The sequence below is a fragment of the Erythranthe guttata genome, chromosome 1, assembly GCF_056151865.1.
Source record: "Erythranthe guttata isolate IM_541 chromosome 1, IM_541, whole genome shotgun sequence".
Taxonomy (NCBI): domain Eukaryota; kingdom Viridiplantae; phylum Streptophyta; class Magnoliopsida; order Lamiales; family Phrymaceae; genus Erythranthe; species Erythranthe guttata.
The window spans coordinates 4,489,292-4,506,267 of record NC_142533.1 but is presented as its reverse complement, the minus strand read 5'-3'; the positions used below and the strand labels follow the sequence as shown (position 1 = coordinate 4,506,267).

Sequence of the window (16,976 nt, the reverse complement as noted above, 5' to 3'; positions counted from 1 at the left end):
TAATATCGATTTATTTTAATAATAAATCGTAATTATAGAATTTCGGAATATGTATTCAATAAATTATATTTTTTTAAAATACAACATATATATTATTTTATTATTTTATTTTATAAAATATAATGATCTATTAATAAAATACAATAATGTAAAATAAAAGATTTTATAGATATAATTTTTTTTTCTGAAAAATATATAGAATTATTTTTTTTGCAAGAGATAAAATTTCCGTATGAGTATTATTTTCTCTTTGCAAAACTAAAACAATAATATTATATATAGATGATATATTCAACTATCTTTATTTTAAGATATAATTAATTCAAATTAATTTTTATTTTGTTCCGGATTATGTATTTATCAAATAAGAACAATTTTTAAATTTTCTCATAACCATATATTTTTTTTCCATATTATATGTATCATAAAATAAGGTAACTTACGTATTTTAATGTGACTTAACTTTTCTCGAATTAGGTGGCTCAATTAACTGTTTCCAAATCAATTTAAATCAAATCAAATCATTTAATTATATAATCAATGATTTCAAAATTTTAGATTGCTGCTTATTTTAAAATTCAAATTTTGAATTTTAAAAATATTTCTAAAATTAAATAATAATAACCATGCTATAAACAATATAATTTTCAGCTCTCGATCCGACTATTTTATATGAATATTCAATTTTTTTATGTTATATATATAATTTCGATTTTTTTGTTCTATTATGTTTATATTTTTGTATTTTTATGTATGTGAAGGTACATAATATTTTATTTCCAATGTACACAATATCCTCACATAGTTATGTAGATTTTGACAATATTTACTTCAATGGATTGCACAATTTATGAATATATACATTGCACATTATTTTATTCAATATATACATTACATTCAATAAATACAAAATTAATAATAATAAATGATTTTTTCCTTAATTATTTATTCCGTAAGTGGCTTAGATTTTTGTTTCATAAATAATAAGTTAATCAACTCCATACCCGACAATTATTATGAAATCAATCCAACTTTATATACGGCCAATTTTTTTTTTGACCAAATTTAAATATTTTCATCTTTACTTATTTATTTGCAGATAATTATGATTGAATACTAATTAATACATATTTGGAAATTAAATTTGAATGATTTATCAACATTAACTTCTGTCACCATATTAAAGTTTATTCCATATAGATCAATTGAATTGTTTATATTAATTTCTAATTATTTCAAGTAAGTCAATTTTTTCCCCTTTTAAATATCAATCACTTGCAAAATATATTACACTATTTCTATAAGATTATTATATTAAATATGTATTTCCTTAACGACATAGTATTCACAAGTATAAATATCCCCATTCCTCCTCAGTTTTTATATCCATCAAACATTCGCCATTTTTCTGTTAGAGTTAATACATTTTCGCCAAAAAGATTTCTTCGCCTTTCATTTTCGTTAGATTATTAATGCTTCAATGTCTTTTAATTTATTATTTGCATATAATGATTTGATTGTTCTTATTTAAGCACATATATGTTGTTATATATCATTTTAATTTTAGTTTGATTTGGTTTTCCTAATGATTCGTCATACTTTATTTATATTTATAACATGTCAATATATTTATTTTCATCGTGGTTATTGTAAAGGGTGAAGATCCTACATAATATCCTGTGAGTTTTGATGGTTTAATTGATCAAAAGGTTACGTTTAAACTTTAAAGTTGCCATAAATGTATTAATCTTGATAATGCAGAATATTCTACGTATAATGGCCATAAATTATGCAATGATGATACTACTATTTCTTCTTTCATCAAATTTTAAAAGTTGGATGAGATTAAAATTAATATTTTTTGAATTAATTATATATTTATGTTTTTACTTTTGATAGCAATCGTTTAAAGTTTGTTCGTTCTACTATGTAAATATAAACAATAGTTTGCCATATATGAATGTGAATGACAATAATGATCTCCATGTTTTATCATCTTTATTCTTACTTATTTAGTATTTCATTACGTTATTTAACTCAATGATTATCTATTTATGTTATTTCTTAAAATACCATTATATGGATCAAATGTAATGATCGAGTGAAATTAAAATTCCTAGGGAGATTATATTGCAGTCCAGCATTCAAAGTAGTTGAAAAAAAGAAGGCAACAAAAATTGAATTTGCAATTGTGTTGTTGTTTTCATATTTGTTTGTACTTATTGTTTAGTCTTGGCCTTTTATTGAATAACGATTTGTTACCAACATATATAAAATATATATGTTTTGTATTTGAGTTATACATCGTATAGGCCAAGCATTTTTTATTTACATTTTATTTTTCGTATTAGTATATATACTTAGTATATAATTAATTCATGCATGTGTCAATACAGTAATATATATGTACATATTGGTTGGTAAATTTTCAATATCGGTGATTCAAACATGCTAAACTAAGGCCCTCATCTAAAACTCTTTTTTTTTTATTCTTTTTGTTTTGTAAATTTATAATGTAATTAGTATTTATCAATGTGTTCGCTTGAAACATTTATTTGTCGTTGAATATTTATGATGTTATTCGTACATATAACAATCTAACTAATGTTATTTTTTTTTTTTTTTATTATTTTTTTTTTTTTTCTTTTTGCAGATCCATGGATATCATCGTTTGTATTATACGCGGCGACATTAGCAAGAGAGAAGCCCTGCGACGTTGTATAGCACGTATAAATATGATCCGCGTATATTATACGTGAGATGATTGTAAGCTTGGTTTCGATGAAAAAGAAATTGAGATTAATGAACTTGATTAATGAGCATGTAATAGATTATTTAGCGTTTACATATTTTTGTAAAAATATTAATTTTTGTGTCCATTCGTAATGCTTATTTTTATCTATTTTGTTCATATGTACATACATTATTATTAATTTACACGTTTATATTAGTTTCTATAATTTTATTTTAATAAATTTGGATCATATTTATTTGTTTATTTTTATTATTATTGTAAATAAAATTGTATTTACCATCTATATCTATATAATATATAAAAGTTGAATTCCATAGCTAATTGATTGACATTTGGCAATTTCAATTGATGACATGTCCTTAATTTCATCCTATGTGGCGAATTGATTGGTGGAAATAATTCATCAAAAAACATGTCATCATTTTCCAAAATTAAAGGTAATTAAATATATTTAATTATTTTATTAATCTATTTATATGCTACCATTTATAAAGTGCTCTAAATATATCAAATTTCCTGGAAACCCTACATAAATTTATTTATGAATTTAATTTTATAATTAATTTAATTTGAATTTAGTTAAATTCGATTTAAAATTTTCCCTTATTATAATTGCATGATTGGTAGTGTTACGATTTTTTTTTTTAATTTTAATTCATAAAATTGGATTTATATTAAAAAAACATATTGCAAAATAAATTATTTGATATTATACATTTTACATGAACATGACCAGAGAATATGTATTTTTTTACTAATTTAATATTATATATTAATATTATCTGTAAAAAAGAAAGATACATGTTTGAATTTACTATCTTGCGAAAATTGACACTATTTGTTATGCCATGTGTAGAGTAATGTACTCCCAATTATTTACCGTATTAAAAATTATACTACATGAATTTCATGTTATTATTTAAATAATTATTTTTTTCTTTACTGAATGTAGTGACAATAAATTTTACAATTGATTTAACTTTTTAAATTATATACTAATTAAAATACAAATTTTATCATGATAATACTAATAAATTGAATAACCTAAAAATATAATAAAAAAAAACGAATTGATTTTATATATTTCAAAATATAATAATTCTAAATATTTGGAATTAAATTCGTTTATCCACTTTATTTAATGGCTAACATTAAAAATATCAATTCTTTTGTTTAAAATAATGATCGTATATACTATATATTGTATTCCACTGATAACTATTTCATTATAACTCTAATAAATATAATGAAGTAAATATCTATACAACAACTCCAACTCAAAAGTATCAAAATGAGTTTGCAAATATTTATGTGCTATTTAATATTTTATTTTGATATTTATCTAAATGTATTTGCTTCAAGCATAGATATTAAATAGTTGTTAATTAAATATATCTAATTGTCACATGTTATTTAACTCATGTTTGATATTTTATTGTGCATGATTGCATAATGTATTTTTACATTCTGAAAGATGAAATATTAAAATACTACATTTCATAACTCTATAATAATTAAAAATTACTATTTTGGAGTATAAAAATGGTGGTTAAATGTTTTGATAGCTCATTTAATAATCCCACTCGAAGTGCTCTTGCTGTAAATAGTTTATATTAATAATTCCCTTAATGCTTGCTTTCGTCTTACACCGACCCCCTTATGGTATGATTTTTCAAGGAATTTTTTTTTATTATGTGGAATATTCCAATAATGCTTATTATATATACCCTGCACACACGACATTTCTTTATGGTACTTTTTAAAGACAAAAATGACCCTCAGGTGAACTTTACACGAAATCTTTATTCTTCTTAAATAACACTTTCACAAATTTTTATTATTACCATGACAACCCTCAGGGTATTTTTTTAGTTTAAAAAGTACGATAAAAGAAATGTCACGTCTGCAAGGGTAGACTCCATATTTTTTGGGATATTACATGGAATAAAAAAGAATCTGTAAAAAAATCACACTATAAGGGGGTCGTGTAAGACAGAAACAAATATCAGGGGGGTTTTGGTATAATCACCGATAAGTGGAGGTGTTTTCTATAATTTAGCCTAAGTTCAGAAGGATTTTCATAATTTATTTTATTAACAATGATTATTGTTCTTTTACGTCTTAACGTTTGTCTATACCCTTATAATATTTTAAATAATTTTAATGTCAGTTTAATAATATAATTAAATATTAATTTCTAATATATTTCATATGTGTTTTTTTTATGGTTCAACTACCACACATAAGAAATTAAATTTGATATAAAGGTTCGAGATTGAATATAAATCTTATTTTTTATACTAAATAATAGATCATTGCAAAAACAATTGTTGCAAAATCAGAATTTGTGATTACTATTAGCATTAAAATTTAAATTATAATTATAATTAAGATTGTTTGAATTAGTATTAGTATTAATACTAGAAATAGGATTCAGGTTGTAATTATGATTAATATAATATTAGGATTATGATTAATATTAGTATTAGAATTATAATTAAGATTATGATTATGCTTAGTTCGAGAATTAGTGACATGCATTAGTATTAGAATTATGATTAACATTAGGATTGGGATTAGAATTATAATTAAGATTAGAATTAGAATTAATATTAGCATTATTAGTATTAAAATTATTAGGCTTATTATTAGTGTTAGGAATAGGATTATGGTTAGGATTACGATTAGAACTATTATTAGTGACGAATAGAATTAGGAATACGATAAGGATTTGGATAATATTAGAATTACAATCATATTTAATATTAGCATAATAATTAGCTTATCTAGATTAGCATTAGCATCAAAATTTGTATTAGCATTAACATTAACAATATTAACATATTAGTATTAGTAATAGTATTAATAATAGTATTAGTATTAATATTAGTATTAGTGATAGTATTAGTATTGGTATTAGTATTAGTATTAGTATTAGTATTAGTATTAGTATTAGTATTAGTATTAGTATTAGTATTAGTATTAGTATTAGTATTAGTATTAGTATTAGTATTAGTATTAGTATTAGTATTAGTATTAGTATTAGTATTAGTATTAGTATTAGTATTAGTATTAGTATTAGTATTAGTATTAGTATTAGTATAATTAGTATTAGTATTAGTATTAGTATTAGTATTAATATTAGTATTAGTATTAGTATTAGTACAAGTATTAGTATTAACATAAGTACAAGTTTTCGTATCAATATTATTATCGGTATCAGTATAAGTATCAGTATCAGTACCACAATATGTATCAATACCAATATTAGTACCAGTATCAGTATCATTATTAGTATCGGTATCAATATCGATATTAGTATATATATATATATATATATATATATATATATATATATATATATATATATATATATATATATATATATATCATTAACATTAAAATTAGTATTAGTATCAATATTAGTATTAATACTACTATTAGTAATAGCATTAGTATTAGTAATAACATTCGTATTAATATCAGTATAAGTATATTCGTATCAGTATTAGTATCAGTATCGGTATCAGTATCAATATTAGTATATGTATCAGTATCGGTATCAATTTCAGTATCAAAATTAATATGAATATCAATATTAGTATCAATTTCAATATCAGTATCAGTATCAACATCAATATTAATATTAGTATCAATATTATTAGTATAATATTAGTATTAATATTAGTATTTTTATTAGCATCAGTATCAGTATGAGTAACAATATTAATATCAGTATTGTAATATTATTAATATTACTATGAGTATCAATATGACTATCAACATCGGTATTAACATCAGTATCAATATCAATATATGTATCAGTGCCAGTATCAATATCAGTATCAATATCACTATTTGTATCAATATCAATAAGTATTAGTATTAGTAGTCACTACACCAAAAAAACTATTTTCTAACAAATATATCCGTTAGAAATATGTATCAGTGCTAGTGTTAGTATTAGTATTAGTATTAGTATTAGTATTAGTATTAGTATTAATATTAGCATTAGTATTAGTATTAGTATTAGTATTAAGATTAGTATTAGGATTAGAATTAATATCAGTATGAGTACCCGTATCAGTACGAGTATAAGTATTAGTATTAGTATCAATATTAATATCAGTAGTACTATTATCATTACTATCAATATTAGTATTATTATAAGTATTATTATGAATATTAGTATTAGTATTAATATTAATATTAGTATTAAAATTAGTATAGAATTGGTATTAGTATTAGTATTAGTATTAGTATTAGTATTAGTATTAGTATTAGTATTAGTATTAGTATTAGTATTAGTATTATTATTAGTATTAGTATTAGTATTAGTATTAGTATTAGTATTAGTATTAGTATTAGTATTAGTATTAGTATTAGTATTAGTATTAGTATTAGTATTAGTATTAATATTAGTATTAGTATTAGTATTAGTATAAGTATAAGTATTAGTATTGATATTATTATTGGTATTGGCGTATACATCTTATCTCTTTTGCAATATTTATAAATTGTTTTGTTGTTTGAGTAATGTGCATTACTAATTGAATGTTGTTAGTTATAAACTTGCAGGTTATTTGAATATCTATTGTGTTACCTCTATACTATTGTGTTTGTTGTTAAGTTAGTTATTTTGCAGAGGAATCAAATGGTGTAATAGATTGCATTCCATGAAATAGAGTTATACCATATGTTTTAAATTATTTCACTTAATCTTCATATCCTGCTTTGCGCCATTCGCGTATTTTTCTTTGCAATATTTAATTGAATTTTATATGTTATAACTCTGAATTAAGAGATAATTTTTTTTATTTACTTCCATTTTGTTTTATTTGAATTTCTGTTGTTATAAAAAGATATTCGTTTAAATATTATTATTTTTCTTATTTTAAAACTGATATCCGTGCAACGCACGGGTGAAGTACTAGTTAATTTATTAAAACATTAAATTTTGGCTTGAATTTACAAATATAAATTATAATATAGAGGGACCTCTAGCAAATTGCCCCTAGAATATATTATAAGGGGCGGTTAAAACTATTACCAAATTTTTATACTTCAATACCACTAAGTTTGAAACCATTTTTTATAAAAGTTTTTACAATGTTTTCTTAGTTTAATACTACAAATAAAAAAAATTATTAGCAAAGTACTAAAATACCTCTCATCAAACAAAATACAATTTATACAAATAAAATTATTTTTCCCTCATTTCAATACCAAGGATAAAAAAAGAAAAACAAATCCTCTCTTGTTCTCCTCCAAACTCAAACCCCTTAAACCCTCTCTTCTTCTACATCTTCTTATAAATTCTTCCAAAAATCTTCAAATTCAAAAATATCAAAACCTCACAAAACTTATACAATGGAGTCACAAGACAATAAAATGGTAGTATACATGGAAGGAAACCCCATTAAAGTATGTGTCCATGTCTTTTTTTAGCTTCGAAGTTGATTTTGAAGTTTTTTTTAAAACCCGTCGACTCGACATATACATGTCGAAAAATCACTGCTGCAAAAAAAAATTTGTAAACCAACACTGTTGTTTCGACACATACCTGTCGAAATTAGGTATGTGTCGAAATTATTTTTTTTTTCGACAAGTTGGTGTCGGAAATTAACCAAAAATTCGACATGTATGTATCAAAAATTGTCGGCGGGGTTCAAAAAAGAAAACTACGAAGTTAAAAAACGACATGGATACATATTTTAATGTATTCTCATTGGTCGTAAACTATCATTTTGTTGTCATTTGACTCCATTTTGTAAGTTGTGTGAGGTTTTAATTTTTCTAGTTTTGAGATTTTTTAGGAGGGTTTGTTGTGAGGAAGAAGAAGGAGGTTAAGGGATTTATGAAGAAGGAAATGAGTTTAATGGGTTTTGTGTGTTTGGTATTGAAGAAAGAAAAATGAGATTTTTAATGTTTTTATGGCATTGATTTTCATCAAGGGTATTTATGTCATTACCTATTTATTATCCAATTTTTATTTTTTTGATATTGAAGTGAGAAAACTTTAATAATAATGCCATTAAACATTATCCATTGGTATTCTTAAAAAATGTATAAAATAAAAGAGAACTATCACCATTTTTATTTAAAATATAACAATTTTTATTTAAAATATAGGGGCTTTTTGAGAAAACTCCCTCACTATTTTTTTTAATGGAGGGAGACCCAAAATATTTTAATCTATTTGAGAAAAGCCCACACTCATTTTCAGCCATTATGTTTTCCAACTTTGCCCCCGTCCGCCACATCAACACTTGCTCACGCGCTCAACAATTTTTTATTTTTTTTCTTTTTTTTTCCCGTCTTTTCTGTATCAGTTTCCTTAATCGACTATGAAGCATAGTCGATTAACCTTAATAGACTATGCTTCATAGTCGATTAAGGAAATTATTTATTTTTTTATTTATGTTTTGTTTTTTAATATTTTTTTTTCTATATGAGGTATATTAATTGACTATGATGTGAAGCGTAGTCGATTAAGAATCTGCTAATAAAAATAACAAATCACAATTGCGAAAAAAATACAAAATCAACTATATATTACAAAGCAAAAAATATAAAAATATTAGAAATGAGATTATACAATTTGGAATCAATAAACAAAAAGTTCAAAAAAAAATAAAAAAAAAATGGAGTTGATCGACCTTAATCGACTGCCATAGCATAGTCAATTAGCTTAACCGACTATGAACATGTACATACTCGATTAAGGTCTCAGCATGCGCGAAATTCTCTACCAGCGCCGTCCTCCACCCGATCCTCCAAAAAATCCTAAATCTGTCTCCCCATCGTCACCACACTGCCGCCACATCACACTATTCATACTGTTGTAGAAAATCCTCAATAGTATTCGTGTTGATTAAGAAACGTGATTTCTTCGACAAATAAAATCATAATAAAACAAACAGTAATTAATTACTCCATCAATTTTTACTCACAAAAAGTGATGTTGCAGAGTATTCAAAATCAAAATTTAATGGAGATGATAAATTTAAAATAAAAACAAATCTATCAGTTAAAGAAAACAACCCGCATCGGCAACAACTTGTTTGACGGGGTCTTCATATCGTCGAGCCGAAACCTCGTCGTCGTCAGCCTTCGCGGCCAGAGCTCCACCCCCAATATGTCCAATCATGATGGTTGTAGCAGTTCTTCACCCAATATGTCTGCCAATGTTCATCGGAACAGCATTTAACGGCGTCGGCCGAAATCTGATCGAGAAGAGAAGAAGCAGATCGAGAAGAAAAAACAAAAACGAGAGAAGAGAAGAGGGAAAATGAGAAGAAAAGAGATAACAGCGGGGACATGTTAAACTTTAGGGTTAAGAGTAAGGGTATAATTGGAAGATTAGCTTTATTAATTATTCAAATTAACAACAAAAAGGATTTTCTCTAATTATTTTTTAGATGAGGTGTTTTCTTAACTCATTTTCCTAGATGAGGGGGTTCTTGCTAATTATCCCAAAAATATAATCTCATTGAAAGTGAAAGAATTTATGGTCCCGAATTCGTTTAATACAGAGATGTTATCTGAAGTGTTATGACACTTGAGAAAACATGCAGCGGAAATATAAAGATAAAAAGACAATACTCAGAATTAAAAATGTTCACAAGTAAAGACTTGTGAACTTGCCCTTTACAGGACGGAAAAATATATTAAAACAGTATTCCAAGAATACAAACAGAAGAGGTGCGAAAACTTCTTCCTTATGAATGAATCATTCTCATGATCATTCTTACAATCAAATCTAGATACTAAAAGAAAAATATTAAAAATTCTAGATTTCAAAGATGTACTCGTGAGGAGTACGTAAAGAACTTATGAATGTATCACTATCTTGATCATTCTTACAACCACGTCTAGAAACATATATACTAAACAATCTAGACTACAAAGAATGTACTTATGAGAAGTACGTAAAGAATGTACTCATAAGGAGTACGTAAAGATTGTACTCATGAGGAGTACAACCAACCGATTCTAGAAACACACTAAAACACTTATGTAATCTTTTCAGCTCTCGGTGTTTATTTCTTCGGGATCGATCAATTTCCTTGAGTATTGAAATCGGTATTTATAGACATTTCAAGCTTCCACTCCTCAGCCCATGATCTGCAAGAAAACCAACTACAAGAGCACTCAAGAACATGGGTTAGTGGGTTAGTTTAGAAGTTAAGATAAAATCCACAATTTAATCCACTAAGCACTACTTAACCCACTAAGTACTATACTTAACCACTAAGTACTATACTTAACCCACTAAGCACTACTTTTTCAATAACTAAAATTTAGTTTAAAAAATAAGAGAGTTAAAAATAAAACGTGGAAATAATTCACGTGTTTCAGAAAGTTTTAAGGTAATTTTTGCCTAACACGGTTTTATCGTTAAAATAATGGATTATAATATAGAAATTCTTATATTATTTAAAATGAATACAATAACTTTAAAGAAATAACTGAAATGTTAATTGCATCGGGACTTTACTGAAATTGGCTTATTTGCAGCGATAGTCTCATTTGTCAATTTTCTAACTTTCTAAAAATCGAAACTCTCTCAACTAAAAAAAATCGAAAACTTAGAATCTGAAGGTCGTTCGACAAATTCGAAACTAAACAACAACATTTTTTTTGTATGGCCGATCCATATTACTTTTACAAGGTAAATACGAAGGAAGAGGGGGGGAACGTGTTGTGCAACACGTGGGTAGAAAAAAAGAAAAAAGTTGAAGTACCCGTCCCCTAGAGGACGGGAATCTAAGTTTTAGTTTTTTTTTTTTTTTTGGTTTACTTTATTCCTTTAGTATTATTTGGTAGATATATAGATATATATATATATATATATATATATATTAAAAAAAAAAAAAAACCTTAGCTTCCCCGTCTCCTCCGCCATATCGAAATTTAATCTTCAGGACTTTTTCCGAACTTGAAGAAGCACCCATAATCCCATTCCTCTTGTGCTAACGTGTCATCTATTGGGGGGGAAACGTGTTGTGTAGCACGTGGATAAAAAAAAGAAAAAAGTTGAAGTACCCGTCCCCTAGAGGACGGAAACCTAGGTTTTAGTTTAGTTTTTTTTTTTTTACTTTATTCCTTTAGTATTATGTGGTAGGGTGGAGATGGTGATTTTGACGAAGAATATGCAAACGAGTACAATAATGCCAATATGTGTTATCATGTTCCTAAAATAATTACAAAATTTGACATTTAAACTGATAATATATATATATATATATATATATATATATATATATATATATATATATTTAAAAAAAAGCCTTAGCTTCCCCGTCTCTCCCGCCATATCGAAATTTAATCTTCAGGACTTTTGCTGAACTTGAAGAAGCACTCTTAATCCCATTCCTCTTGTGCTAATGTGCCATCTATAAAAAATAAATATATTAATTAATTAATTAAAAAAATATTAAAGAAAATTAAAACATGAAGTTCCGTTCTGCCAGAACACGGGAACTTCAAGAATCTTCAAGTTCCCGTGTTCTGCAGAATGGGAACTTCATGTTTTTTGAGTCGTCCGTTCTGCTGAGCACGGTAACATAAAGATTATTCAAGTTCCAGTGTTCTGCAGAACAGGGGAATCATATTTAATTTATTTTTATTTTTTTTTTGAAATAAAAATCTTTTTTTTCAGCTTCCCGTTCTTAGGAGCACGAACACTTGAAGAAACTTCAAGTTTTCGTGCTCTGCAGAACGGGGAGTTCAAAAAACTTGAATCCTCCGTTCTATAGAGCACGTATACTTGAAGTTTCTTCAAGTGTTCGTGCTCTTTAGAACGGTGGCTTCAAATTTTTTTTTATTTTTATTTTTTGAAAATTGGCTATCTAATCCTTAACATGTGTTTTTACCTAAATTGTAGATAAAACTAATTAAAAGTAGTGGGATATTGAAAAATTACCGGAATCGAGCATCGTTTGCTACGGATACAAAGTTGAAAAAATTTCCGAAATTCGAATGTCTTGAGAGAGTTTGGGAGTAGGAGAGAGAATTTCAAAAAAAAAAAAAATTGGAAAAGATTTCGCTGCATTCAATAAAAGGTCCGCTGCAAATAGCAACACCCAAGAAACAAGGGTAAATTACAACCACCCTCAAGATTTTGTCAATTTACGAAAAAACTCCTTTTGTTTGGATAACTATATCTACCCATCAACTATGATTTTTTTCTTACACCTCCATGCTTATGGTGTCAAATTCAATATAATCATGTAGATTTCGTGGAATGCTCTCTAGTTTTTACTGGTTTTTGTGCCAAAATACAGTTTCTGATGCACCACAATCTGATATATACAAGCCAAAAATCACATCTTATGATCATCTTGCTTCAAATTGTGGAGCTCGAATGGGATAAAACGGCTACAAAATTAAGAATATTTCATATAATAAAAAAAAATCCACTAAATTTGAAACCGCAGGGATGAGTCGTGTAAGAAGATTTATAGTTGAGGGATAGCTGTAATTATCCAAATAGGAGGGGGTTTCGTAATTTGACCATACCTCAGGGGGTGTTTGTAATTTACCCAATTTTTATTTAATAGAAGTCAATTGGCGGAGGAATTTACCAAACAAAATCTGATATTGCAGCCCAACCCACTAATATAATCCAGCCCATTCATTACCCTGTAATCTCTATATATATATATAAAAACGACTAGGGTTTCAATTCGATCGTAGAGAGAGAAAGTAGTAGAGAGAGAGAGAGAGAGATGGAGATGGCTTGTTATGAATCCGTCGTCGATAAATTGCAAGAGATGAAACCGTTGAGTAACAACTGTGCGGGAAGAATGAATCTGATAGCTGAACCCGCCGTCGATCAATTGGAAGCGGCGGAGGAGAAGAAGAAATTGGAAGAAGCGGAGAAGAAGAAGAATAATCGTAAAGAGATACCAGAACATGTAAAGAAGATACTTGCCATGTGGAATGCTTATGCAGGTTTTCTGCCAATGTATGATCGAGATATCCCCGATTCCTGTTCTACCGAAGTATTTCAGAGGCTCCTAGGTTTTGCCCAATTGTCAATTGATGTGTTCAATCAGAGACAGGTAATTTTTTTTTCTTTTTTTTTTCCTTTGTTTATGTTCAATTTTGTCTTTTTTTTTTAGGTCAGAGTTTTGATTGTTAAGTGGTTAATTCATTTGTTATATGTTTGTGTAGCCCATCAAATACTGTGTGGTGGATTTGGTGAAAGCAACGCAACTTTTGGTGGATGGGTATTTAGTTGATTTGAGGTTTACCGCCAAGCCTGCTGATTATGAAGATGAAGATGAAGATGAAGATGAAGATGAAGATGAACAAGGTGCCAAAAATTTTAAAGCTAATATTTACTATGGAGTCAGACCCACTGAAGTAACTGCTGTTACCATGCTCTCTACTTGAAAAAAAAAAAGGTAATTACTTCGTTTTTTCTCGTTTGTTTCAATGATGAAGAATCCTTACTAAAATTATAATTACTAGTTAAGTTAGATGTTGGATATTTAGTCTTTTGAGTTGTTGGGATGTTTAATATGTTGTTGGAAATTTGATAATTCGAAGTTATTGTGTTTTATATGAATTGATGTCGGGGAAAGTCGCACGCATTTTACACACGGATCAACTATTTCTCCTGACCATGTATTGATTGATACATTGCTTCTGGGCATGGTACCTGTATTTATATGATGATATTTAGCATGAAGCATGTGAAAGGCAGAATTAAGTGGAAGCAGAGTGTCTGAAAGTATGTATATACCTTCTTGCAGTTTTTGTTATAGAAATTTACACACTTTAACACGGTTTTGGATTTTTCAATTGCAGGTGATTCCATCTTCAGAGAAGATATATATATATATATATATATATATATATATATATATATATATATATATATATATATATATATGCCTGTGGAATATTAAGTTGTGTTGAATTACATGTGATGGGGCTGTGACTTTATTTTTATGAACCTAGAATCTTTTTTTATATATTTTATTCTCTTTCGGGTTCTTGTTTTGTTTAGTTTTGCGAGTTTTGTGGTTGTCAAATTAACTTTTAATGCACTTTACTTGTCCGAATTTAAACTAAGATTAATGAAAAATAAAAACAGAATAGGTCCAAATTTAAACTAAGATTAATGAAAAATAAAAACAGAATAGTCTCCAAGTAAAAGACAGTCAACGCTTGGCAATAATGGGGTTCCAAATGCCCTTGAGCTCTTCCAGCTTATCTTCAAACTCAACAATTCTCCTAAGCTGATTAGCATCCATCCACTGAAAAGCTGCCTCAATACAATCCTCCACTTTCTTCTTATCATCTGCCCCAAGCTTCGATGCTATCTTCTCGTCTTTAATGGCTTCACTCATGTCGAATGTGTAATTCCACAGAACATTATGGGCCTTGGCCCTCTCGTAGTCCTCATTCCCGGAGTCGTGTTTTTCTACCTCGTAATCCTCATCCTCGATAATACAAACAATGGATCATCAAATAAACGAAATAAAAGATAATGAAATATACGAATAAGTGACTATTAAACATACCTGAAGGTGTGTTCCGACAAAGTAAGCAAGAGGGTAAACTAGATCAGTTGAAATATTTCCGTATCCGCCATAGCCCCACTTTTTCCCCCACGAGTTTAATATTTCATAGTATAATTCTTTCTTACCCTGGTAAGTCTCTACATCAATTCCCACAAGCATTACCATGTGCAACCCATCAATTGATTTTGCACATTCGGCTCTATAAACATTCTAAATAACAAAACCAAAAAAAGAAATAATTAATATACTATTACATTGCAGTATAAAGAATTATTTTGAAAATAATGATTTTTTATTACTTTACCTCTCCTATGTGACTCTGGAAGCTGGGAGGTGCAAAGACTAAAGCTAGTACTGGATGTCCATTTTCCAATATCTTCTTAATCTCAAGAGGGGAAGTGTCAGTTGTGTATATAAAATCATCCATCTTAATTTTTGGACCCTGGTAATGAAAAACATTAGAAACTATTAGTATAAGTTTTAAATAAATTATTCTCATAAAAAGACACTTAAGCTATTAATTACTCACCCAACTCATCTTTGGGTTTTTCTGCACAGTTCCAACATACTTACGGTGTTTTTCCAAACACGATCCATGAACCTTAAGATACTCAAATAGTTCATCAGCACCGTTAATAGAATAATAATTCATATTTTCTATTGAACATTTCTCAGATGAGTTATTGTCATCAAATTTAAATTTGTAAGGCACAACATAACCTGGATACTCTAAATAAAAATTGTTAATCATCTCCTGAGATGAAACTTCGTAATCATTGATGTCGGGATTGTTAAATCTCAAATCAAAACTTAACGCCATAGCTGCTGCTTTAAATGCACAGGTTGCTGTTTCATAATAATTTCATAATAATTAATAAGATGATGTGAGAAATTATCTAACAAATTTTATGAATTATTTGAAAATATCTGAAATTTTTTAATTAAAAAGGTCATAAAAATTTAAAAATAAGATGCTCACATGTAGAAAGTTATGTTATTTTTTCATTGATTATTAAAAAATAAGGCGAGGAGGCCTTATTTAATTATTTGCGTAAAAAGATAATATGTTTAGATATAATATTTTAAATTATTTTCTGAACTTCCATTTCTTGATAATATAATTAGTAGTATTCTGCATTTATTTGTTTACAGTTTGAAATTAATAAATATTTTTATTAATGAATATATATATATATATATATATATATATATATATATATATATATATATATATATATTAGAGAACAGTATTTAGTACGTACGGAATCCTTTTTGGGATCGAATTCGTAACATGGCAGCTGACGGACGGAGTGTATAACCGACAAAATCTTCAGGAATATCCGGCATAATGATAACCTGATATAATAAAAAAAAAAAAAAAAAAAAACCATTCACGTATGTATTTTACAAAAGACATTGCAATGAAAAAATAAATTACTCATAATCCATATTCATCAAAGGTATTTCTTATATTAGTTAAATAAACACGAAAGATGCCGATCGATTCTGAAAAGTGTAGTAACATAAAGGTAATCTACTTTTTGGGCCTGTAATTTTGGACTAAATTGGAGAAATGTAATCTACTATTTGGGCCTGTAATTTTGGACCAAATTGGAGAAATGTAATCTACTATTTGGGCCTGTAATTTTGGACCAAATTGGAGAAATTTAATGTACTTTTTG

The 16,976-nt window shown here is 27.1% G+C and overlaps 2 protein-coding genes across 4 annotated transcripts; one reads left to right on the top strand and one right to left on the bottom strand.

Annotated features, from left to right (window-relative positions):
- Positions 1 to 13,430: 13,430 nt before the first annotated feature.
- Positions 13,431 to 14,757, top strand: LOC105966529 (uncharacterized). Of its 3 annotated transcripts, XM_088818148.1 has the most exons (4): positions 13,431 to 13,824; positions 13,937 to 14,166; positions 14,575 to 14,614; positions 14,661 to 14,757. In XM_088818148.1, the coding sequence occupies exons 1-2, from the start codon at positions 13,489 to 13,491 to the stop codon at positions 14,156 to 14,158; spliced, it is 558 nt and encodes a 185-aa protein (XP_088674274.1). In that variant the 5' UTR covers positions 13,431 to 13,488; the 3' UTR covers positions 14,159 to 14,166; positions 14,575 to 14,614; positions 14,661 to 14,757. The 3 variants fall into 3 exon arrangements, with proteins under 3 accessions (XP_088674274.1, XP_088674278.1, XP_012846543.2); XM_088818152.1 differs by lacking the exons at positions 14,575 to 14,614; positions 14,661 to 14,757 and having other exon boundaries at positions 13,937 to 14,031; positions 14,062 to 14,375; XM_012991089.2 differs by lacking the exons at positions 14,575 to 14,614; positions 14,661 to 14,757 and having other exon boundaries at positions 13,937 to 14,375.
- A 118-nt stretch (positions 14,758 to 14,875) lies between these two features.
- Positions 14,876 to 16,114, bottom strand: LOC148772639 (uncharacterized). The gene is made up of 4 exons (XM_088820596.1): positions 15,824 to 16,114; positions 15,599 to 15,736; positions 15,295 to 15,504; positions 14,876 to 15,213 (listed from the first exon to the last, which is right to left on the bottom strand). Exons 1-4 carry the CDS (start codon positions 16,112 to 16,114, stop codon positions 14,932 to 14,934), a joined length of 921 nt encoding a protein of 306 aa, XP_088676722.1. The 3' UTR covers positions 14,876 to 14,931.
- Positions 16,115 to 16,976: the final 862 nt, after the last annotated feature.